Source organism: Doryrhamphus excisus, chromosome 17 (genome assembly GCF_030265055.1).
Source record: "Doryrhamphus excisus isolate RoL2022-K1 chromosome 17, RoL_Dexc_1.0, whole genome shotgun sequence".
In the NCBI taxonomy this organism is placed as follows: Eukaryota; Metazoa; Chordata; class Actinopteri; order Syngnathiformes; family Syngnathidae; genus Doryrhamphus; species Doryrhamphus excisus.
In genome coordinates this window covers 255,292-282,585 of record NC_080482.1, presented here as the reverse complement: position 1 = coordinate 282,585, position 27,294 = coordinate 255,292, and the positions used below count along the sequence as shown (strand labels likewise).

At 46.4% G+C, this 27,294-nt stretch overlaps 1 protein-coding gene across 2 annotated transcripts in view; it reads right to left on the bottom strand.

Moving 5' to 3' along the window:
* cdkal1 (CDK5 regulatory subunit associated protein 1-like 1) overlaps positions 1-27,294 on the bottom strand; it is a 133,742-nt gene that overhangs the window by 14,020 nt on the left and 92,428 nt on the right. For both annotated transcript variants that reach the window (XM_058052923.1, XM_058052924.1), the window contains 3 exons: positions 25,222-25,402; positions 18,915-18,977; positions 202-285 (listed from right to left, as the gene is read on the bottom strand). In XM_058052923.1, coding sequence (XP_057908906.1) covers positions 202-285; positions 18,915-18,977; positions 25,222-25,402 — 328 coding nt within the window. The remainder of the gene's footprint in view (positions 1-201; positions 286-18,914; positions 18,978-25,221; positions 25,403-27,294) is intronic.

Sequence of the window (27,294 nt, the reverse complement as noted above, 5' to 3'; positions counted from 1 at the left end):
ATAAAACATGCGCTGATTAAAATAACATTCATGACGGTTCCTGGGCTCCGTGGAAGCAAGTATTGATTTGAAAAATATTCTCCCTCTAAGATCTCGCTATGCTGCTGAACAGATGGAAGATAATGTGAGACCAAGTTTTTCAGGATTCTGACCCGCAGACATGAAGACCACATGGACCAGAGCCTGAAACAGCTGCCTTACCTGCTCATAGAACTTGTTATGCGCCACGTAGTACTGGGCATCAAAGGAGTCCTCTGTCACCAGCACGTGTTGCCTCTCGCCAACCTAGAAGCAGAAGCATCCATGGTTCAATGCCCGCCGGCGGGACTGGCTCATGCAGTACTTTGTCTTGCCATTGATGCCAGCGACCGACAATACGTTTTAGGATTGTTGTGTTACATCATCGTATTTTACACAGCCCTTTAGCAAGCTTTGGTGGCCTTTACCGACATCATTCCATCTTTCCGCGACACCTTTCTGTTCACCCGACCTCCATTCTCCCCCCCCCAGTCCCTCCAGTCTCTATTCTCACTCAAAGTTTTTCTTTTCCTAGCAGTCACCAACATTTAATTACCACGTCAAGGTTCCCCAGCCACTTGAGTTTCAGGGCCCCGCCTCAGAACTTGCAGTATTCATCCTGCTCTTTGGAAAACGTACAAAGTGGATGAAAAGAAAATGGAGAAAAGCAAGGCTATGAATCAAATCGAGAAAATGGTCCCTTGAAGATATCAGAAATCAAAACAACACAATGTCAAGGCGATGGCGCTTCGCATTTCTATGTACAATTCCTGCAACAGTATGCTATTCAAAGTACTTTCAGGAGTTAAAGAATATAATCATGCAAAGCACGGAGCGGCCTTCCAAATGGAACTAACATGGCAGCAAAAGGAAAAGCGTACAACCACCGTGATTCTCAAGATGACACCTCAACTTCAAAAATCCAAGGATTCGCTCTTTCTATTCAAACTCCGTCAGACTCCAGTCTTGTCTTCCTTGATCTGCCCTCGTATGCCCACGTCTGCCCTCGTATGCCCACGTCTGCCCACGTCTGCCCTCGTCTGCCCTCGTATGCCCTTGTATGCCCAGTATCAGCCCACGTCTGCCCACGTCTGCCCTCGTCTGCCCACGTATGCCCTCGTCTGCCCTCGTATGCCCACGTCTGCCCAGTATCAGCCCTCGTATGCCCACGTCTGCCCAGTATCAGCCCACGTCAGCCCATGTCTGCCCACGTCTGCCCTCGTCTGCCCACGTCTGCCCACGTCTGCCCACGCCCATGCCCACTGGGCTGATACTGGGCTGATACTGGCCTGACATTAGGCTGATACTGGGCTGACATTAGGCTGACATTAGGCTGATACTGGGCTGACATTAGGCTGATACTGGGCTGACATTAAGCTGATACTGGGCTGACATTGGGCTGATACTGGGCTGACATTGGGCTGATACTGGGCTGACATTGGGCTGATACTGGGCTGACATTGGGCTGATACTGGGCTGACATTAGGCTGATACTGGGCTGACATTAGGCTGATACTGGGCTGACATTAGGCTGATACTGGGCTGACATTAGGCTGATACTGGGCTGACATTAGGCTGATACTGGGCTGACATTAGGCTGATACTGGGCTGACATTAGGCTGATACTGGGCTGACATTAGGCTGATACTGGGCTGACATTAGGCCGATACTGGGCTGACATTAGGCCGATACTGGGCTGACATTAGGCCGATACTGGGCTGAGCTGGGACGTTTGATGACTGGCAGATCAGTGAGGATGAGGATGGACTCTGCCATGGCAAATAGGACGCTGGTGTAACTGGAACATCTCTGATCAATACTACTGATGGGATGGACCAGACCAAATAGAGACACCAAGAAAGTACTTGAATTATTGCAGCCATGAAAACAAGCCCTTTGCTCTTTGACAGAGAAGGAGATTTACACTTTTTTGGAAAGAATATCTTTAACATCCATTTTAGTGCTTTTAAGGTTTGATCTTCACGGTGACTTGTTGCCAAAGACTTGGCTTGACAGAAGAATGCAACGGTCAAATCAAAGCTCCATCCAAGTACGTTGGATAGCACTGGAGCACGTACAGGAAGCAGCGGCGGAGCAGATACCCTGTAATCCTAGTGGTCAGTACTGCATTGGTACTACTTGAAAGCAGCCCCACACAGACGTCGGCTCCATCACTGGCATTTCCGTGGACATCAGTCCTTCTAAACCTTTAGCTGGAGTCTAGTCCGGGCACTTTGCGATGCGCTTTCCGAAACAGTTTGAGTTTGGATTGCCATTTTCTATTTGCATGTGTTGAAAAGCCAACAACACGACGAGGGATTCGGGACGCCGTTTGAGCGACTTGCCGCTTTATTTATGACGCAGATAAAAACATCGATTACAAATTCAAAGCCACGGTGCCGTCATTACCCGTGTTATGATGTGGATTAATTAGCAATTAAACTCCTGATCCCATGGATGTGTTGGGATGCGCCGTAGCGTGATGTTGTCTGGTGGATGCTGATGGAAATTGAACGTCACTGTGCAAAGACGTGTTGTTGGGTGGCCCGCCAGTCAACAGATGGAGTAAACACAAATGGAAATGCAGGCTCTCTAAGGCAGGAGGTGCACTAGCTGAGGGCAATTGATGTGATCTGCCATGCAAACACACACAAGCCGTATGGAATACACAGGAAGCTCATCAAGGTTTGATTTCCCTCCATGTGATTGTCTATGCAGGGCGTGTCCGTGCATGATAATCCTGCTGGTCCACACCTGAGGGGGGGGGGTGATATATCATTATGTCAGGGATGCATTGATATCATAAACATCACCGACAACAACTCCTTTTGTATTCTGTCCAAAGCTGAAGCCTGCTTAGTGATGATATCAATGACAATTTGGAGTGGCCAATCAAGCTAGCATGTTTTTGGAATGGGGGGGGGGGGGGGGGGGGGGGGGGGGTAACCCGGAGAAAAGCCACACATGCACGGGGAGAACATGCAAACTCCACACAGAGATGGGGGAATCGAAGTCAGGTCTCCTAGCTGTGTGGCCAGCACGCTAACCACTCCACCACCATGCGACCATCTCTACTGTATACTGTATAGTCAATGATTCCCTTACTGATTACTGATGGACACCGCTACTTCATAAAGTACTTCCACGCTGACCATGACTGGGTGGTGTTTTATGGAGATGTCTGGCTGAGGTAAGATCTCAAGATCTGACCAAAATATTGTTCAACTTCATCACAGAAGAAAAAGAAGAATAATGAAATATGGAAACAATAAAACAGATTTATGGAGATTTCACACTGCAAGGTTTTTTCTTAGAGTGTTCCAAGAATTTGCACTGGACCGGTTCCATTGTTCGCCGGGTTTTAGGTGATGAAGCGTACGCTGGAATGACTTCATGGCGCCCAACGTGAAGGGAGCGTGGCGTTGATGATGGTTACCATACATGGAGTACGCCATAGCGGTTGGCGTGGCAACAGCTAAAAGTGAAACCTTTGAAATACAAGTGATAGTTGTACAGAAAAGGAGACAAGGAAATAGGGACTATAACGATGTGGTAGGATACGCTACCAGTCCCAGAAATACACAGATACTGCATCCCGATCCACGAATACGGCCTGTTGGACAATTACAGCACGATCACAAATACATAAGTACATTCACATGTGATTGCGTCACTCATTTCAGCTCATCAGCAGAAACGACCCCCCCCCCCCCCCCAACACACGCGTGCCAAAGGCTAAGGATTTAAAGTACTTCAACCTTGCGGCTGCAGATCCTTCATTAGTGACGTCCATACCTGGATGGAGGTGAGGAATTAAGGCTTTATAGATATATAGAATATAGATATATAGAATATAGATATATTTACTTCAACCACTCTACCACTTCATCTTCATCTTCATCAGCTTGCTAACGGTTAGCCCACATTTTACCAATCCTAACTCTAACTGTACTGTACTGTACTGCATTGTACTGTACTGCATTGTACTGTACTGTACTGCATTGTACTGTACTGTACTGTACTGTACTGCACTGTACTGCACTGTACTGTACTGCATTGTACTGTACTGCACTGCATTGTACTGTACTGTACTGTACTGCATTGTACTGTACTGTACTGCATTGTACTGTACTGTACTGTACTGCATTGTACTGTACTGTACTGCATTGTACTGTACTGTACTGTACTGCATTGTACTGTACTGTACTGCATTGTACTGTACTGCATTGTACTGTACTGCATTGTACTGTACTGCACTGTACTGCAGCTAACAGCCAATGATAATACAGAAGAGCCTCATTCTGCTGCATTGTTCTTGTTAGCTAACATGTCTTGTTTCTGGTGATGCGTTCAATGCCACGTGGATTTGTGGTTATGGATGGATGAAGGTAAAGACACGCAGAGTTGAGCCAATGGTACGGGGCCATAACTAGCAACTAAATATTAGTTTCTATACTCTTATGATATGTTTCCTGCTTCTGCTGTAATGGCTTCACCTTGCAAGTTCTCGATCCTAAAAAAAAGCAAATAGAAAATGAATGTATTAGTTGTGTGTGTGTGTGTGTGTGTGTGTGTGTGTGTGTGTGTGTGTGTGTGTGTGTGTGTGTGTGCGTGCGTGCATGTCTTCAGGGCTTGCGGGGAACCAAGCCCCTGGCATTGGAGCGCCTCCATGTTGGCATCCGCTGCATCAACCGGAGGCAGGCCGTGATGGCCGTCAGGATGATTGGCCATTATGTGTGTGGGCCCACAGGCCTTGGATTGGGATGTGTTGGGGGTGGGGGGGTGGGGGGGGGGGGGGCAACACGTAATGCACACATCTATACACCCGCATGAATCTATAATTGAGGCTGAAAAAAGAATGCCTGGCATATGTGAGCATGATTCCGAGTACTGGGGGGCCACCTGAAGACAGCAACTCATACGTGCGGCAGAAAGCCCATCTTGTCAACACTTTTGATTGCAGTTGAAGGCGAGCCCTCCAGTCGTCTTATTAGCAGGAGAGAAATGTATGTACGGGTTTTGATAAGAGGAAAATACGTTCCGGGCTCCAAGGCCATCCTGGTGGCTGCGTGGATAAGACGAGGATTGCGTGTTCCCAATATTTGATTAGGTTAAAAGGCCGCACATCCTCTAGTGCCGCCGCCCCCCCCCCCCTTTACATTTTGGACCTTATTGTAAAGTTATTGCTACAGTAATTCCATAAGTGATGGCGTCATGGCTGGTGTGTAAGCAGCACCAACTACACGCAGAGGAAGAAATATGCAGATACAAAACGATGCCATGTCGGACATGAGGGTCGTTGGTGTGACAGAGACAGACGCCAGGCCATCGTTGGATGGAGGAGATTGGTTGCCGTGGCGACCCCTGGAGGGAAGAAGGGAAAAGCCCAAAGACAAAGAGGAAGAAGATGGAATGATAAAATGTCAAAGGTCAAATGTCAATCTGACATGTCAATCAAGAGCTATCAAAAAAACTCACATGGATCTTGTCAACAATCCCTTGGAAATTGCAGGAGGTCATTCCTCACATACGGTAACAATATGAATATCAGACGACTGAGTAGTGAACATTCATGAAAGGGAGCAGGTAGTAACATTCATGAAAGGGAGCAGGTAGTAACATTCATGAAAGGGAGCAGGTAGTAACATTCATGAAAGGGAGCAGGTAGTAACATTCATGAAAGGGAGCAGGTAGTAACATTCATGAAAGGGAGCAGGTAGTAACATTCATGAAAGGGAGCAGGTAGTAACATTCATGAAAGGGAGCAGGTAGTAACATTCATGAAAGGGAGCAGGTAGTAACATTCATGAAAGGGAGCAGGTAGTAACATTCATGAAAGGGAGCAGGTAGTAACATTCATGAAAGGGAGCAGGTAGTAACATTCATGAAAGGGAGCAGGTAGTAACATTCATGAAAGGGAGCAGGTAGTAATCAGCCTGCTAAGCACGGCTGTGCTTTTCAAATCAAACTGGGGCAACGACCTATGGGGCACTCATGGGTTCCGAAAGTGGGCCACGCGTACCCCATGGGTACACCAGTTATCATAGGGGGTACGCGAGTAAACAGGAATACCAATTAGCACCTAACACCAACGAGTGCGCCTGAACGCCTCATGCCACAAGGAGAACGGAGCAGAAAGGAGCGAGAGAGTGTTTTGTTGCTCTGTATGCATTATATATAGTATAATAGTACGTGATGAACTGCCACTGTGACTGTGTCACTGCTTGTATGTACTTGTATGTACTTTATCTGTACTCTTAAACGTTGCCTTCGATTTGGAATGTCATGATTATGCCGACTTCAACCGCTCACACACGAGTGGCAAAAAAGAAGCTGAAATTCAAACAGAAGGACGGCAGCATCAGACTGGAATAAAGACGTGTCTACTTAGCAGTGCTCAGGCAGAACTAACAACATGTGACCATAGACATATTCCACCTGGAATAACTACACAATGCATGAAGACATTCATTGTGGTCAATCATTTCAGCTTCTTATGATAAAAAGCAAGGCTTCATGAGTGCGTAGGAGTGGGGGGGGGGGGGGGGGGGTCTAACCAGGTCTAACGTCTGAAGGGGCACACATCTGTAAAACAACGTAAGCGAACAAAGCAATGGTAGTCTTCATACGAGATACGACTGAACATCTAACAAATCTGCCATTTTACATTTGCTTGATGTTTTGGTTATTAATAGGATCCATGCACAGGAAAAACAGACTCAGCTCCTTTGCTGCCCAGGGTGGATCACATACGACGGCATGTTCGCCTGTGGTGAACGTAGCCGATGAGGCCGACAAAGCTGACGGCCATTTTGCCAGCTCCATACATCGGCCCCCTAATGAGCACGAGCTGTCACACTTTAATGTCAGCGGGCATTTAGTCATCCGCAGGTCAGGGCGAGAGAAAACGACTACAGAGAAGATTAGATGAACAAAGTGGCCTCTCGTCCTCCATGGTTTGATCCACGCTTGGCATAAAAGGTTATGAAGTAATACGAGTACTGCGTGAGACAGCTTGGTATCACTTGGCTCAAGGGTCCCTGCGCCTTCATCACATGACCAGCGGCCTTTTAGACTGCCATGATAGCTGGGATGTTTACATTTACGGTCCTGAAGAAATTCACAGGAAGTGTTCGCAGGAAGTGTTCGCATGCCGTGCTGGTGAATCGGAACCAGATTGTAATTCCAGCATCAAGTGTAAAAAGAGGAAAGAGGAGCAAAAGAAGAAAAGTAGAGAGCTGGACATCTACCCAAAACGCTTTTCATCAGCTGATCAAAAGTCTAAGAACGGAGACTTGAAAAGCCAAATGTGGCCTTGGAGTCCTGCGTGAGGACTGATAGCGTATTGTACCCTTCTGATTAGGGACGTCCCGAGACAATCTTCACAATCGGCGTCGGCTGCCCAGCCGGTGTTGAAGATCGCATAAAAAATGGTGGCTCGCCATTAGCTCTGCTCGTAAAAAAAAAATAAAATACGCGACTACGGTAGCTCTTGAGGGTTAGGGGACAAAAAAGTTGATTAGTAGGCAAAAAGGCCTGAAGGCCGGCCGGTATGAAGGCCGGCAGGTCTGAAGGCCGGCAGGTCTGAAGGCCAGCAGGTCTGAAGGCCAGCAGGTCTGAAGGCCAGCAGGTCTGAAGGCCGGCCCGTCCTCCACCCAAATTAAGGCCACCCACATAAGAAGGAACATGAAAGTGGAATCACTAACATGGACAACACGGCATCGGTGAACATTAGAGGAAGTTTTAATGAACCAGTCCAGGGTGTGCTCTGCCCCCCCCGACTCTTGAGTACAGTAATAATGGATGAATGATCCTAAAAATGTATTTCCCCTCCCGCAGTACACCTTGATGCCTAGAACTCTCTGCTGTTGAGTAAATGATTGCTGTGCATGGAGAAACACCTTCCACAATGTAGACCCTTCCTCCCTTTGTTGCCCAAACCTGCTGGTGGTGTCGTGATGGAGTGTTTGCTTGAGGACTTGCTGTTGGTCTTAATCAAAAACCACTTTCCAAACAACGCCATCACGCCGTGACCTTGCCGTGCGCCTCACAATATGGATGTCAACAGACTGAATGACGGCATCCACGTGCATCGCCAAGCATGCGCGGCTCTTAAAGTACCATCGGGATCAACAACCACTTTCTTGGCCTTTCAAAAGAACCAATCCTCATTGCTCACCTCCAGCACGGATTCGCCGGGGGAGCCTGGTGTCGTATTTAAGGCACGCTGACACGCGGCTGCACGCCACTTCCACTCAGAGGTCACCTCTCTTTCTTGCTTGGTGTTCTACCAATGTACCTACTGTATTGTGCTGTACTGTGCTGTACTGTACTGTGCTGTACTGTACTGTACTGTACTGTGCTGTGCTGTGCTGTGCTGTGCTGTACTGTGCTGTACTGTCAGACGTCTGGAGACACGTCCTCATGCTATTGAACGTTAGAAAGTGTCCAGACGTTTGGCTGGTGGCGTGTAAAGCAACTGCACCAAAGTACCGTACGCACGCACGTACACGCGTGTCCATCAAAGTGTTTGATCTTCACCGCCTTCATTCAACCGCTGGAGCTTGGTGTCATCACGTTGTCTGACAAGCCTGGGGGGCGCTGCGCTTACCTTTTCATACGCACTCACGCTGACAGAAATGGTGTCAAATAAATGAGAGGGATGAACGCTTGATGAAGAGAAAACAAAAAAGAAAAGGAAGAACAAGATGGGGAGAAATCATCCTTATTCTGCCTCTGCTTCCCTAGTCCATCAGGTCTACACTATTGACATGTTTAAATCCATATTCAATGGTGACCCTGGTCATATAAACCCACGGGGATCTATCAAAGGGTTTAAAAATACTGTAGGGGTAAAATAAGGCTAAGGCTCAAACCATTTGTCTACTGTTGCTTTAAGAAAGCTGCTTTATAGGAAAGCTTCTGTGTGCGTTCTACCGGGAGTAAGGGAGTTAATATGAGCTAGCTGACAATGCATGTCAGCGGGACCTGCCCATTTTGACCCCAAAGCCCTGACAATGAAAACTCCAAAAAATGCCAGCAGACTTGGCAGACCAAGCTACAGCGTTATTGTTATTATTGCAGCTGAAAATGATATTTATCTGGTGGTCTAACACGACTTGACTCGCCGCAACGCCACTCACAGAGGGAAGAGGTTCAATTTGACGCTCATTGACTGTCAGCATCTTTTAGCAAGTCATGTGCTGGAAGACGCAGCCATCGCAATGAGCGCAAGTGTCGCCGTTTCCATGCTGCTGCTGACGGGAGCAGCACACGCTAAATCAATGCACCAATCAATCGATGCACCAATCAATCGATGCACCAATCAATCGATGCACCAATCAATCGATGCACCAATCAATCGATGCACCAATCAATCGATGCACCAATCAATCAATGCACCAATCAATCAATGCACCAATCAATCGATGCACCAATCAATCGATGCACCAATCAATCAATGCACCAATCAATCAATGCACCAATAAATCAATGCACGTTGCGATAATGTCGGCAAGATCTATTACGTGTTATCTATCGGTGTACTTAATGCATGGTCACAGAATGGATGTCAAATAAGTTTTTTTAGTCTTTAGGCTTTGTAGTCAACATCCACCAGGTAGGTCCCAATGATGCACTGTTAGCTAGCTCATATTAACATATTAACAGTTGCAGCTTCATGCTGTTGGTATATTTGAACGTATTAAATGCATTAAGAGCTGTAACATGCAGTCTCCGTGATATTGTAATAATGTAACAGTAATGTTTTACTGTCGCAGATGGAAAATCATTTTCCTGCAAATACAATAACTTTCTGGCAAGATCATTTCCCATCTGGCAGCACTGATCCGCACCCATTCACCTTTTATTTTTCACCTTTTCTTTACCTTTCTGACGGCACCAAATCAGCCAGGATGGAAACCAAGCTGCTCTTGTCAAATAAAAGAGAAAACCCCTGATGTGTCTGGCTGGTTTAAAAGATGGCTACGTCCATTCTTCCCTCCACTGGCACGACTTCAAACGAGTCGCTCCAACAAGTCTGGGCTCTTCTACATCAACACTCGGGGATGTGCAGCAGTGGGGGGGAAACAAAGACATACAGCGAGTACAAGCACAGGCGAGGGACTGTATAAAAATTGCAGGCTAGGATGGAAGACGCAACTAGAAAGCGTCTACAACTCGGCTCTTTGATGGCTCCGAGTCTTTCAAAGTCCAAAGAGAAGCCATGGAAAAGGCGGAACAGGTGCCAACGTTTCATTTGTCATTTTTGACAGGACTTCAGACCACTTTTGATTTGAACGCAACATCTTCTTACCAGGACCAAACCACAGTTATGGCTGCCCCCACAGGGACGCTTATGATCCAGTATATGCTGTATGAATGTAACCTCATGGTTATTATTGCACAATTCCCGTGCATCGTATGGTTGTGTTTTTACAAACACGTGGATGGACGGATAACTGGCATATTAATGAAATGAGATAATGAAATATTAATGAAATGATATTAATGAAATGACAAGTGAACTGAGAAGGTGACAAGCAGACGGAAGGGGATTATTTAGTTGAAATCATTCCAAATCTTAGTCACATTTAATCATCTTTTCTGCCCAAACTCAATCAACATACTGGCGTTCCGCAGGGTTTTGTTCTCTGGGCTCTATTATTCATAATCTTCTTACTTACACACCTGACTGACTTTTCCTGTTGATCAATGACTCCCTGCTGTGTGGCTGACTACCTCTGACCAATATCCACAAATCCAGAAACCTGGTTCTCAAACACAAAGTCGGAAGCTCCAGAGCTAGGGCGACATTAGTCCATTTCCAAATGACTGTGCCAATAATAGTGTCTTTGGTGGTCTTTGGTGGTCCCATTCCAGTACTTTACAGGTGGACAAATGTATCAAAGAGGTTTAAGGCAAGAACCCGTTGGGAGTTGGGATCAAGAGCAATTCCCCCGAGGACGGGACTAATTGTCGCGCTTCATGGACCCATGCTTGCTGGTTGGTACGGCATCAAATACTTATTTCCCCTCAATCAAGTCAGAGTTAGAAAATCAAGTTTTATGCCTTTTATGTCATTTCCTCGGGAGGATACCGTTGCTAAGCATGACTAAGATGAAGAGCTTTGGCTTTATACTTTATCTCTTCATCTCTGGGGGAAAAACACCTGAGGCAAGTGGATCCACATCTGCTTTATGGCGCTTTAGTCTGCATTGACTAACTCCTACACCTGCACACACGTGTCAACACACACACACACGTATGGACAACACACACACACGTATCAACACACACACACGTATCAACACACATGTATGGACAACACACACACGTATGGACAACATACACACACACACATGTATGGACAACACACACACACGTATGGACAACACACACACACGTATCAACACACATGTATGGACAACACACACACATGTATGGACAACACACACGTGTCAACACACATGTATGGACAACACACACACACACATGTATGGACAACACACACACACACATGTATGGACAACACACACACACACATGTATGGACAACACACACACACACACATGTATGGACAACACACACACACACGTATGGACAACACACACACACGCGTATGGACAACACACACACACGCATGGACAACACACACACACACGTATGGACAACACACACACACACATGTATGGACAACACACACACACACACACACGTATGGACAACACACACACACGCATGGACAACACACACACACGCATGGACAACACACACACGCATGGACAACATACACACACATGTATGGACAACACACACACACACATGTATGGACAACACACACACGTATGGACAACATACACACACATGTATGGACAACACACACATGTATGGACAACACACACACGTATGGACAACACACACACACACATGTATGGACAACACACACACGTATGGACAACACACACACGTATGGACAACACACACACACACGTATGGACAACACACACACGTATGGACAACACACACACACGCATGGACAACACACACGTATAAACACACACGCATGGACAACACACACACGCATGGACAACACACACACGCATGGACAACACACACACGCATGGACAACACACGCATGGACAACACACACACACGCATGGACAACACACGTATGGACAACACACACACACACGTATGGACAACACACACACGTATGGACAACACACACACACGCATGGACAACACACACGTATAAACACACACGCATGGACAACACACACACGCATGGACAACACACACACGCATGGACAACACACGCATGGACAACACACACACACGCATGGACAACACACGTATGGACAACACACACACACATGTATGGACAACACACACACACATGTATGGACAACACACACACACATGTATGGACAACACACACACACATGTATGGACAACACACACACACATGTATGGACAACACACACACACATGTATGGACAACACACACACACATGTATGGACAACACACACACACATGTATGGACAACACACACACACACGTATGGACAACACACACACACGTATCAACACACATGTATGGACAACACACACACGCATGGACAACACACACACACACGTATGGACTAACACGAGTTCACGTTAAAGTGAAAGAAAGGCTCCGTGATGAAGTGATTCTGATTACTGAAGTCAGTCAGGATGAAGAAGAAGAAGAAGAACAAAGCCCCCATTCTAAAGCATCTTGCCCCCCCCCCCCGTTTGTATCGTTGCCCCGATCCTCGGTGGCGTCATGACTCCATGTGTTGCGTGTAGATTAGCGCGGTGGCTTGTTCTGAGAGGCTGTTAATTGGCTGTTTGCAGCTAATGAATAGCCGTAATTATCCGGCCTGCTTAGATAAGGTGAGGACGTGATGGAGACAGGAATTCACCTGAGCCGGTTTTTCACTGGGAAAAGAATTCTTTTATCTGCTGATCATTTGGAAGTTTACTCTCTTGCAAAGATAGTCCAGAACCAGTCCACAATACGGCATGTATGGCTGGTTCTAAATATAAATCTAAAAGGTTCTACATCATCTCTATTCATTGTGGGACATATTTCAGAAACCAATCCAACGGAACCCATCCGTGCATCCATGGAGGGCTGGAACTTGATGGAAGTATTTTGATTGTATTCCTTGAACAAATCCTTCACGTCCACACACATTGTTAACCGCAATAAACCATCCAACTATTCACACCATGAATGAAAGGATGAATGAACATTTCCTGTCACCTTCACCTTGACTCAACACTTGTTGCCAAAGAAAAGCCGACGCCCACACGGACTTGGACTTGGACCAGCTTGGTGTTTTGCTCCGAGTTGTTCCGTCAGTTCAATAGTGGATTTTCCCTTCTTTATCAAAGTGCAGCTTCCTTGGCTCCGTCAATAAGATAAGCCGAGACTTGTGGCCTAACCGTTCGTTAGCAAGACTACAGACTCGGTCGCTGGAGATGCCCGATGGCTGACAGAGCCAGAAGACTTGGAGTTTCCATGCCGTAAAGGCTGCTGCCAGGAACGTTGTGATTATTTCATAAAAGCAGCGTCACGACATGCAGCCCACCACCACAGCTTCAAAAACAGCCCACACATTTGCCACTTGTGTGGTTTGCCCCATGAGGGGGAGACGTTTGCTGTGATGACCTGGTAAGGTTGGTGTGGTGCAAGTTCGGGTGTAAACATCCAGCTAATTCAAAGCCAATAGACGACACTTCTTCAAGCAAATGGATTTTACGTGTCGTCGCGCCGCCAACGTAGCCTCGGCTTAGACGGAAATTGACTAAAGATTTTCCTGAAGTGTCGTCAGACAAGTGGACCACCTATGAAGTTAGAATTCGTGTAGGGTTCACGCAGACGCAGCGCAGCAACAAAGCCAAGTCAATAAGCGATGCAAGATGTAAAATGCAGTTAACATGTAAACACGTGTCCGCTCACTGGAGGAGATAAGCCCCCCCGCCCCCCCAGCCCCCCCAGCCTGTTTCATGAGACGCTGAAGTGGCTAACAAAGAAATGCAATGCGGTCTGCGTCTCCAAGGCCAAGTGAATTAATCGTGCAGATATTGGCTGAGTAATTTGGCCGTCTTGGCACGGCGTGTGCAACGCGGTGATAAAGTGATAAACGGGGATTTGAACGATGAACGAAAGGGGGTGAAAGCAGCTGCCAATCCGACAACATGCGCAACATCAGCGAGATGAATAACGACTGCAGCCGGACGGTTCATCCGTCCCTCGTGTTTCTGGGCTCGCATAAAGGCCGAGTCTGAATGAGCCAGGACTTCCTCTGATGGCGAGGCAGAAAGGAGCAACCAAAGTCAAACCTTTTGTGTCGATAGCTTGAGACAATGGGTCTGAATTTCCTTCTAGATTGGACTGATTGTGTTCAGGAGGGCTTCCATGCCTCTGGAGGTGGGCTGTCCTAAGCAATTAGGGGCAGAGAAATAATTAGACAGACAATAAAGCCATCCCCTATTTGGGTTGTCGTGTCCCACAGTAGATTAGGACGTATGGGACCACGGGTAGGAAGGTGAATGGCTGTTTGTCCAGGACGCCTCTCTCCCGAAGTTAGCCGGGATAGGCAAAGCATACCCCCCCCCCCCGTGATCCGAATGAGGAAAAGGGGCAGAGAATGAAAACATTGAGCCACGCTGGTTTAGACCTCGTTATGACAACACGATGAAGCCACCACGTGGAGCCACACAGATTAGGAAGACGCAACATTTGGTTCCACATGAAGTCAAGGCCCCCGTGCACGCGTGGGAACGTTAGCCGGGCCACGGATGCGGATGTGTTTCATAAATCCCTCCTGTAACGTTGACAGATTGGGAGCGAGTATCCAAGCGCATGGAAGTGTGCGGTGCAACAGCAGAAGAAGAGACAAGCACGTCTTTGCCGAGCAAGGCAGCCATGTGGGCGGAACATCACGCCACACAAACACACGTGCGTTCGCAAGAACACAGCAACACGTCTGGTTGCATCTGCGTCGGCTTTGATCAAACAGGAAGTGGGACGGTGCCGTGTAGAGGACGTTATTACAGGAACAGAAGTACAAGAAGTAAAGCCAAAGAAGAATGTCTCACTTTTACAAGCCATTCATTGGACCGGGCCTGGACCCTAAAATGTCCCCTGATGGCCCCCAAGCGGCACGTTTCCATTAAGGAGCACCAAAGTCGTCCCAAATCCAGAGAGGAATTGAGAGTAAAAAGAATGGCGGCTGTTTAGTTGGCTGACACTAACGAGGTGAACGCTAGGGAGGAAAATACCAATAATTAATAATAATAACAGCAAGATATTTAAAGCAGCAAATGGAAACTAATCACTTTTGTATTGTCTCCTCAAATAGGAAATTCATTAGCAGCAAAAGAGAAATGTCAACTTCGACAAAGACGCAGGTTGACTTCCCACAACAGAAAGCGGCAGCTTGAAAACATCCCTCAGCAAATAAACGTCGTTAGGACCCCCAAAGGAGGCAAAATCACAACGCTAATTGTTGGAAATATGAAGAGAGATGTGTTGGGGGGGGGGGGGGGGTCTTGTTGGACTAATTAACATCTCGCTTCTTTCCTAGCGCTGACAAACCATAATTACGTCAGCGTTGGCGAGGCCAAGACGGATGTCATCAAACCTGAACCTTTTCTGTTTTGGGCTTTTCTTATCGGGCACATATTTAACCGCCTCTGCCTCTGGTCTTTCATCAGGAACCTGCATTGTTTCCCTGGTTCTCCCGCTCCCTCTTTCGTGTCCCGGGGGGGCTGAGCAGGTGCAACGGTCCATGTTGACAGCTTGTCCCTTTTTCCTGCTGCAGGGGAAACTGTCACTCTCGTCATTCAGGCCTTTGCAGCGCACGGAGAATGCAAGTGGGCGGGGGCGGGCGGGCGGGCGTTCCCGGGAGATGATGACGGGAGCAGGGGGCGTCATAAGCTCTGCGGAACCGGTCCCCCCACTTTGACCCGGCAGGGCCAAGCCTTCAGGGACGCGAAGGTAAAGATGCAGAGGTGCCGGTCTGCGTGTGGCGTGTTTACACGGAGCGTAACAGACACGCCAAGCTATTCTCCCGGCTTGGCGAGTACGTTTTGTCAGGAGTCTGGACAAACAAAAGCTTGACAACCTCAAATGTTCCCTTGATGAAGTCAGGAAAAAAACACTACAAAGGATCGGAGCACGGAAAACATCCATCTCTGTTTTCCCATAACAAAACCACTTCCTGGTTAGCTTACAATATAATAATAATAATAATAATAATAATAATAATAATAATAATAATAATAATAATAATAATAATAATAATAATAACAATAACAATAACAATAACAATAACAATAATAATAATAATAATAATAATAATAATAATAAACTCATTCACATTGTGTAGTGTGTGTAAGAGAGAGTGCGCAGTGCAGTGCGTGTGCGTGTGTGTAATGTAAGTGTGTGTGTGTGTAGTGTGTGTGTGTGTGTAGTGTGTGTGTGTAGTGTGTATGAGAGAGTGCGCAGTGCAGTGCGTGTCTGCGTGTGTAGTGTGTGTGTGTAGTCTAGTGTGTGTGTGTGTAGCGTGTAAGAGAGCACGTAGCGTAGCGCAGCGCGCGTCCCCGTGCAGGGCACCGGCCCCAGACGAAGCGCCCTGCCAGATTCCCGCCCAGTGGTCTTCCATGCTGATGGATGGGCGTGGTGGGCACCATCTGGCTACAGGATCCTTCACATTAATCACGACAAACACACACGGTGGCACGCACGCTCACAGTGTGACTCTTAAAACACACGCCGGGGGGCGTGGGAGGGGGGGGGAGGAGGGGGTGAAGGGGGGGGGTAACGCTTCATGTACATAAAAGCGTGTATATAGGCTTAGGGTGGCATTGAGATGTAGAAGCCGTTAGCAAGTCAATGGCAGGATGACCGAGAGGCCAATAAAGGAAGAATGAAGCTCATATTTCCTGAATCCATGGAGTGTCAATATCAATACCAGTCAGTCTATGGAAAGACCACATTTGTCTCTGTTGTGATTTCACGTTCGCCGTGGGAGGTGAAGACAATCCTGGTAATAAAACAACAATTAGTTCATTAAACACGGCTTCATTTGGTTGCTAGCCTGGAGCTTAGAGGCACTAAAGCCCCACAAACGCACCTCAGTCTTTATTCATGACCTTTTCCTGCCTTGCTGAATGCATATTAGCCCAAATGGCCGTGAACGCACCAATTTATCCCGAGCCTTCGTGACCGTACGGACACAATATCCTGATGTAATCTATAAGCCCGGTTTCATGCTACATGACGGATGTTATCAGACTTCATTTATTTCTATCTAACGGCTATGCAGCTTAATAAAAGCCCATTGGCCCCAACGGGGCACCAGCCAATGGACATCTTCGAGGGTCTGGTAGGACTCATGCTTGACCTTAGACCTTTGACAAAGGAATCCTATCTCTGGAAATGGAATAGGAGCATTCCCACATTCTTTTTACAAGTGAAAAACATTTGCGGTCTTTTACCTTTGTTTTGTGTATGGAGTACATGGAGTACACACTACCCACAGGAAATGTGGTGATACTTTATTGTGAGTCTGGTAACTGTCTGCCGAGCTTGGATATACAGTATAAAAAGTATAAATATCATCCATTCCTTCATTTTGCACAACATCCAAATATAGTTCATGAATGCAACTGGCTGCTGTCAAGAAAGTAACAAAAAGACACTGGCTTTTCCTCTCTATGGAAGGACAGCAGTGACAACCCCCACCAGCTCAGGCGGGGCTCCACACCTTCAGTGTGAGAAGCCAACTGCGATGATTCCGTATATGACATTCCCATGTCCCATTAGCAAGCCACGACTGGCTGAGGGTGCATGGTGTATAATAAATACATCCACTACATCCACAATACTATCCACAGTACTATCCACAGTATTACACGTGTATTGGAGACATGCTGACTACAGAAAGTGGCAGACACCACGGTCCCACTCACAAGGTGGGCTGCTTGAGAGGAGCTCAGAGAAGATGCTTGGATGCTTGCTGCATCTTCAGCAGGCAATGTGCTAACTCAGCCATTTTCACTATTGGTAGAATACAGAAAATGCACGTATGAAACTAATATTACTATTTTATTGAGATTTATTATAAATGATTATATACATTCCATTGATATTGGTCTCATTAGCACCCATACTACTTTATTTCCTGGCTTTGAAACGTCACATGTTTATCATGTTTATCATATTATCAATGTTTATCAATGTCACATGTTTATCATGTTTATCATATTATCAATGTTTATCAATGTCAAATGTTTATCATGTTTATCATATTATCAATGTTTATCAATGTCAAATGTTTATCATGTTTATCATATTATCAATGTTTATCAATGTCAAATGTTTATCAGAGATCAAACTCCTCCCATGTCCATGATTGCTGCCAAAGGGCGTCAGTGAAAGCGAATGAATCTTATGAAGAAATGAGCAACATGCTCACCTTATTCACTCGATGATGTTTGTTTCTTGTACGCTAAACTGTATGTACCGGTTCACTTCAATTCACTACAGTCACTACAGTATCCAGTACTATATTGTATAGTTCAATGTGGGGCACCCAGCAGAAAGGCTAAGAATCATTTGCAGTCAAGGAGACCAGGTTTTTAGGGGTCCCGTTGCAATCAGGAACACTTAAGGCTCTCCTATCCACAGTATTGCTACAAGAGATGTCCTCAAGAAAACACCAGACCGGTGACTGACGCATCAAAAGTCAAGTGAAGGCTTCTTCTGAGGCCCATCAGGGAAGACGTGAAGATGTTGAAGATGAAGAAGAGAACCTCTAAAGAGCTGAGAGACTGGAGCCAATGAAGAGCAGTCTTACCTTGTGGTCGTAGGGGTTGTAGGAGTGAAAGAGCTGAGACAGTTCCTTCGTTCGTTGTTTCTTCTGTGAGAACAAAAAGACAAACATGGAACAACATGTCAGGAAACCTCTACATACAAACATCACTACACACTGAGTACGCCGCTCAAACACTGGTGGGGAACGGATAACGTAGCATGGCGTGCGGTGCGTTTCCTACCCAATGGGGGCGTATGCGAGCAATGCCTCTAATAACAGCGCTAGCGTGTTCCAATTGTACAATTATGTATCAAATACAAAATGTATACATTTTTGTGCTGAAGTTCCATCCTTAACATTTGGGATTGCATAAAGTGTGCAAAGATGCACGTGACCGAAACGTGACTGTTTGATACGTGGCGGTTGTTAAAGCAATCAGTGACACGAAGCTGACGCACGTTACACGGAGGCCTAATTAGCTCACTGATTAGCTGACGTCTGGCTGTGGGGAAGAAGGGACGTATGTACAGTATATGCCGCCATCGCTAAAGGGCACTTAGCAACCACAATCTCTTTTTCTCCAGCTCTATTCTCATCACCCCTGATGAGTAAAGAAGCGGATCCCTACGGGTCCTCAGTTTGGTACATCGGGATCAGGCAACCTACGGTCACTCTGCCTCCACACGCCATCATTACGGTTTCAGCGTCAAGATGGACGCACCCTGCAGGAGGGAGAGAGGATGAAGAGCGGGAGAAAAGATTTACTGTAAGTGTAGTCCGGCAGACCAAGGCCCATCAAGTCCAGACAGATGAGAAACGTTGGCAGGTCGGATGGAAGAAACACAAAAAGTACTGGGATCGGAGTTTATGTACCGAATGTCACAACGGCAGCCAATTTTCATTTAACCCGACCCTGAGGAGTGGGGGGGGGGGATTCCCAATCCTGTGCCAGCATCCTGATCATGGCAACTGGTTGGAACTTCACCCTCCATGGGTTGCTCGTGGGGTCGCCACCGGGAGCAAAGCCACGCTTGGGGAGAAGACAAAAACCAAAACACCAGCAAACTGTCGCTGCGATTGGTCCGTCAGCAAGACGGTTCTTACAGGTCCCATTCACTTTAATTGGTCACGTGTCCGTGAAGGGCCATCACCGGGTCCAGGTGACCACCGAGGTCCGCCATTTGGTGACAGCGGTTCTAGAAGGAACCGACTGCTGCCAAGTCCTCGGTTCCTGTCTTCACACATAACTTCTTCCCAATGGCCGCTCTCTAGCGCCGTCACCCAAGGCTCTTTTAGACCATCCAATCGGATAATTACGTCCCATGTTCATCTAGCTCACGCTTTCTTAGCCTTCACCTGGATCCCGATAGCATCCTCAGTCTAGCGGCTCTCCAGAGGCTCCAAACTGGTCTCTCTCAATCTTTTCTTTGCCTCTCCGCATACCCCCCCGGTAGCCTCACTTCTGCCCTATTCTATTCCCTTCTATTCCTCCCCCAGGACGGAGAACTCATACTTATTCACTCTTCACCCTCTCCCCCAACCTTCCCCTTTCCTGGGTTTCTTCACTCCATCCGCCTGGAGCACCTTAGGTGAGAGCAATCCTCTCATCATCTCTCCTCACAAGCATTGTGCCTGCTCGTGCCCCCCCCCCCCCCCCTTCATCCCACCAGTGTGAGTGCCAAAGCCAACAGAGACGTAACCGCAGGTTAGGATTTCTCAATCCCCTTTAAGGTTCTACATCGACTCACACATGGGTTTGCACCGTGGACTTCAAACTGACAGACAATACGGAATAAAACCCAGCATGACCGCCTGGGAACGTGCAGGAGACTCCTTCTTAATAACGTGACCTTTGCCATCACCAAATGGAAGTTGGAGAAGAGCCTCTCAAAGTAATGTAAATCTGTCACGGGCAGATTTCAGCATGACATGTTCAATGAACCTTGTCCATCCATGGACCACCTGATGGCCTGGGTTGATCGGGACCACATTTGGTGGAAATGTTCAAGTTCATCTATTTCTTTCACTCTTGAGTTCTGTCAAAGTGATGGATTCACGTGCATTCGACATTCTTTTCACGAGTAACAATTCCCATGTTAGCAAGTCAAGCCGTGCAAGTGGCGTGCTTGCTTCACTGTCGTCCGGACGCCAGACAACTCGATGGATGCTGCCGACGTGGTGTCAGTGGCAACACAGCAATGCAAAGCCCGGGTGGGTTTTTGTGGATTTGCTATCAACGTGACGGACAACAGTAGCTGTCACCGTGACATCCATCTGGTGGTTGCCTCGGAGACAGATGCCGTGACTAACAGGAAGTGACATGACACGGATGTCTATGACACGAACAGCACCTCCAAACATCCTCATTCCGCAAATAACACAGTACACGCGTGTGAAGACATCCATGACACTTTTGGTGCAGATCTCACACGACTGCCAATGATGGTCCCCATGATGGTCCCCATGATGCCTTGGATCTCATCACGGAGCACCAACGTCTGCCAAGGCTAATCATAAGTACCGCAAGTCACTCGGAAAACCAGAGACCAGGTGGCAAAACCTTGTCAACATCACAAATGTTGTCTGGATCCAACAAAAGCCCAAACAGATATATAGTAACTTCTACACTAGTCAGAGATACTGTATAAAGTTGTAGTCAAAAGTATTCAAGCCTCATGATGATTTGCTATGTTTAGGTACTTGCAGTAGTAAACCACCAAGACCAAATCAACGACACTTCCAACATTAGTCACATTTGTTTTGGTTCCGGATCCAAAGTGTGTCCATTGGAGACGTTGATCTACTAGTGTGGTGCCGTGATTGCTGATGCGTAGAAGGTCGGGTGATGAAGGTGTACGAGCATGTTAGCAGATTCCAGGTAATACACGGATTCCAGGATACTTGTGGGCAGCAAAAACTCACAAGGAAAGAAAAGACAATATGTTCATCTTCAGCGACTCATTAATCACGTGCAGGCTCCACCTGGCCCCAGACAGCAACCGAAGCGTCACCCCCCCACTTGATGCCTGTTGCCTCTGGTCAGCCACCATCGCCTCCCATGATGCTGGACGTGTTGGAGGAGAGGCTGGCACTGGGACCGGCCTGCATGTGTTTTCATGTCCGTGCTGGTGTAGATGAATGGTGGCCGCGCTCGGAAATGGAGCTACCGCTAGCCGGCCAGCTGCTTTACTTTGACGCCAGCTGCATGGAGGCCTCATGGGTAATGGAGTCCTTAACCAATTACGGTCTAGGGAAATTAAATACACGCGGCCCCACCGGAGCAACTCATCTCTTTCACCATCACCCCCCCCATCCTCGCTCGCTTCAGCAGCTGCTCACTCAAAACTCTTTCTTGTATTCAAACAGACCCCCCCACCCCCACCCCCCACAGACTCAATTGAGCAAGTCCATTTATCAAGGCTAAGTTCCGCTCACCTGGGGATGATTATGGAGATCCAAGCTAACAGCATCACTTCCTTATATTCTCTCCCTCCATCCCTGTGGTCTTATTTTCCTTCCATCTGCTTGGCTCGGCCCTCGGTGCGTCTCTCTCTCATATATCAGCGAGTACAATAGGCCATCATTTAGAGAACCACAGAGCACCTGGACCTCCTCACGGCTGGACCGTCTCCAGGTCTCCTAATTAGCGGCCGGGCTTGGACCGCCGTCCTAATTGATCAGCCTGTGGCCGACGCCTGGTGGGTCACCGGTAGCCTTCTTACGTGCTGCTGATGTTCAGCCAAACGGTGCATTGACCACATTAGGAGCTCGTTTCTTGCAGTGCAAACATGCGGCGTGCTGAGCCAACAATGCAACCTAACAGCAATGGGAAGGGCCCGGATCAAGTTCATCTCTCCTTCTTTCAACTTGTTTTCTGCAGACATCTTAACCAAGAAATTATAGAACTGTCTAAATAAGGAATCCAATAATTCATAAGTGACAGCGCAGGTCGGATGGACAGCATACGTGTATCAACGTTACCACGCCCACAATCTGGACACGCCCACATCGTCTTTATGCTGCTCATGTCTTCATCTCGCCATCATTTGGTATTTTCAAAGCACGGTGCCGCTCCAGGCCCCCCCGCGTCCTCGCCCCCGTCTAGGGATTCTTTGACTTTGTTGTTACAGTGAAAATAAAATTCTATTCTATTCGATTCTATTCTCACTGTATTCCTAACTTAGCCTCCTCTGAGCCTGCGCCCCCCCCAGTTATGTTCCACTTTATTAATGACTGACCTACACGGCCCAGACGTCGCTGTGTGTGCACGTGCACGTGCATGTGCACGTGTGTGTACGTGTAGGTGCCTGCTGCCTGATGATGTAACAGCTTGGCCCAGTGAACAGTGAAGCTACCACGCTGCTTTCAAGTTTCATGTCAGAAGTGCGTTTGATGGGAGCTCAGCATGTTTTCCACGTGTTCAAACGCTCCACCCAAGGAGGAAGTGGAAGCGCAAGGAGGAGCGTAGCGTGCAGGCGGTATATATATATATATATATATATATATATATATATATATATATATATATATATATATATATATATATATATATATATATATATACACAGATAGATAGATAGATAGATAGACACAGACATGCAGACATGGAGATGTACGTATATAAGCGGTGAGGGACGACGCTACAGAAGAAATGCATATGAATTATTCAGAAGAAATGCATATGAATTATGAGTGCATTGAATGATCAGGAATTTGTGGCAGGAAACGTCTTGAAGTAAAGTCGGGGAAGATGTTTCCAACATCCCTTGTAAACAGTTTCTCCAAGCTCCTGCATTTTTCCACGTGTAACTTTCAAAGCGGTGCTTGTGGAAGGACGCTTGGAGAGATGCCGGCTTACATTCCACCCTGACGAGAGCAGTCGGATGAGACGGATGGGAGAGGAAGAAAAGCGAGCGGGAAGAATGAGAATAAGATAAGAAGCGCAGCAGCTGTGCGGTTGCCTTGGGATTGATCCCTCTAAGACGCACTCAGCTTCTCCGCGGAGAATCAAGTGCAGGGGGGACAAAGGGAATGACTTATGAAGACGCAGCACATGAAAGACGTGTCAACACTTTGATGGTAAAGAGTGCGAGGGCGTAGACGCCAGGAACATCTGAACGGAACACGGAAGGGGCTGAGCAAGAGGTCACGCTGGAGGAGAAAGGTCAAAGAAAAGAAGAACTCCGGCGGGCGCTCGTGGTTAAGGTTCCCGTGAAACCTGATCAATTATGCGGCCCGCTGAGGTTACACCAAGCAGGGGTAGACATACTGCGTTAATGGCTTGCTGCTCACCACCGGGTCCTGCATAAAAGCTACTTCCAGATGATCCCAAATGAAGTGCCAAGGCCCTGAGCTAATGCGTCTTTAGCGAGTCTCCGAGGAGAGGAGGAGAAGCAACGAGCTGCTGCTGAACTCAAAGGCGATATCTTTCCAAACGCACTGATTGACCTCCAACTCTTCTTTGTGGCAGAAACCATCGGCATTTACAAGAGCCGCAAGCAGGTTTTTGGAGACCTGCTGGACTGACAGACGTCTCCTCCTGTCACCTCCAGTCAGAAGATCCGCTAATCCCAAATAAATCCCATGCAGGTAGTTTCCACGTGGAGGTCCCAAGCAGGCTTTAACGCGTACAGTAAGACATCCCACATGAATACTTTCAAATAACAACGACGTGCAGGAAGAGTGCACTTTGTCTTTTGATAGCTTTCGGGATTAGCAACATTTGAAGACGCATGGAAGTTGCAGCAGCGCGACAGAACTGGAGCGGGATTTTTGGATTTTCACATGACAAGAGGCAGGCGTGTGTTTCCTCTTAACCCGCATGCAAATTCAAGTGTGTAATTCCGATATCTTTCCGTGCACACGCGCGGGAACGTCTTACCTGAAATAAACACACATCACTCCTCGCCCTGCAAACTTCCATACTCGGATTCAAAGGGACTTTGTCATTGGCCGAGATCGGAGCTGTTGTCAGTCAGTCAATGGCGGGCCCCGTGATGTGCTCCATCTATTATCTATCAATATCTATCTATTATCGATCTATTATTGGATACCAACCAGATGATCAATCTTCTATCCCTTTTATTGCTATTTACAATAGGGCCAGTTGCCATTAGTCATATTTCATCTTCCTCTTCCTCAGCCTTGTTGTATTTGACTAATACTTCAATTTGTTTGATGATCTTAAACATTTAAGTTTAAAAACGTGCAAGAAAATAAGACTTCACCTCTCTGCATAATAGAAGGTGAAAATGAGACGCGAGGTGAACACAACATCGGGAAGCCAGCAGTGATCAGAACCAAATAACCGTCTTCCGGTGTCTTCCGGTGTCTTCCGGTGTGCACTTACCACATGAGCTGGCACTTGTTCCATCTTGGCCGCCGGTGTCCCTGGTCTGGGGTAGAACTGATTGATGAAGAGACTGGGGAATCGATAACATTTCACCAGGTCTGTCGTTTCTCGGAAGTCTTCCTCCGTCTCGCCAGGGAAACCGCAGATGATATCTGTGGCAATTGTTACACCTGGGACCCTGAGACGGGGACAAAGACAAGAAGAGGGTTTGACGACGCCCACTTTAGCACCACCTTTCAATCAATGACTGACAACACGAGGAAGGCTGACCAAGACCAGGCTGCTGGTCGCACGGATGCACGGCAACACCGGATTTCATTACATATCATACATATGGGCGTTACAGATTATACATATGGGCGTTACAGATTATACATATGGGCGTTACAGATTATACATATGGACGTTATATCTATCATACGGATTATACATATGGGGGTTATATCTATCATCATACAGATTATACATATACATTATACGTTACAGATTATTATCTGAATCTTAATCCATTCATCAAACCAAGATACTGCTTGGAAGAGACCCAACCTAAAGTGGAATAGCAATTTTGAGGCAGGAAAGAGCGTTTCTATTCCATCAGCAATAAACTGTACCAGGAGTTCAACAAATAACCGGAAGAGAATTAGAGAACTAATTAGGGACATCTCCACATCTCCACATCTCTCACACACATTAGGATGTGGAAAGAAGAAATTAAAGGTGAGGTTTGTGATCTTCCCACATGAGTACCAACTTGTTTGTTGGGGTTCCTCCAGCTAAAAAGGTATTTACTTGCAGGCAGACACTGAACAGTATCTCCATTACACAATGATTGCAATATTCTGAATGAAAACAAGTCCAACCAGGGATTACAGCAGCACCATATTCCATACTAGAAGCTCGGCCATGAGCGTATTCAATATGTTAAGGAATGGAAGAAAGGAAGGGATTCAGTCTGTGATGTTTTTCACTCGTGTTAACACAAGAAAGGCTGGCAGCTACAGAATAGAGTAGAGAACAGAGTAGAGAAAGATATTACATCTAGAGAAAGACATTACGTCTAGAGAAAGACATTACGAGTAGAGAAAGATATTACATCTAGAGAAAGACATTACGAGTAGAGAAAGATATTACGTCTAGAGAAAGATATTACGAGTAGAGAAAGACATTACGAGTAGAGAAAGATATTACGTCTAGAGAAAGACATTACGAGTAGAGAAAGATATTACATCTAGAGAAAGACATTACGAGTAGAGAAAGATATTACGAGTAGAGAAAGACATTACGAGTAGAGAAAGATATTACGTCTAGAGAAAGACATTACGAGTAGAGAAAGATATTACATCTAGAGAAAGACATTACAAGTAGAGAAAGATATTACATCTAGAGAAAGACATTACGAGTAGAGAAAGATATTACATCTAGAGAAAGACATTACAAGTAGAGAAAGATATTACATCTAGAGAAAGACATTACGAGTAGAGAAAGATATTACGTCTAGAGAAAGACATTACGAGTAGAGAAAGATATTACGTCTAGAGAAAGACATTACGAGTAGAGAAAGATATTACATCTAGAGAAAGACATTACGAGTAGAGAAAGATATTACGTCTAGAGAAAGATATTACGTCTAGAGAAAGACATTACAAGTAGAGAAAGATATTACGTCTAGAGAAAGACATTACGAGTAGAGAAAGATATTACGTCTAGAGAAAGATATTACGTCTAGAGAAAGATATTACGTCTAGAGAAAGACATTACGAGTAGAGAAAGATATTACGAGTAGAGAAAGATATTACGTCTAGAGAAAGACATTACGAGTAGAGAAAGATATTACGTCTAGAGAAAGACATTACGAGTAGAGAAAGATATTACGTCTAGAGAAAGATATTACGTCTAGAGAAAGACATTACGAGTAGAGAAAGATATTACGTCTAGAGAAAGACATTACGAGTAGAGAAAGATATTACGAGTAGAGAAAGACATTACGAGTAGAAAAGAAAATGTATCAGCAATGGACAGCATGATGCATCTTTAATTAGATGAACTTCCTGCATCTGCAACCAGCTGATA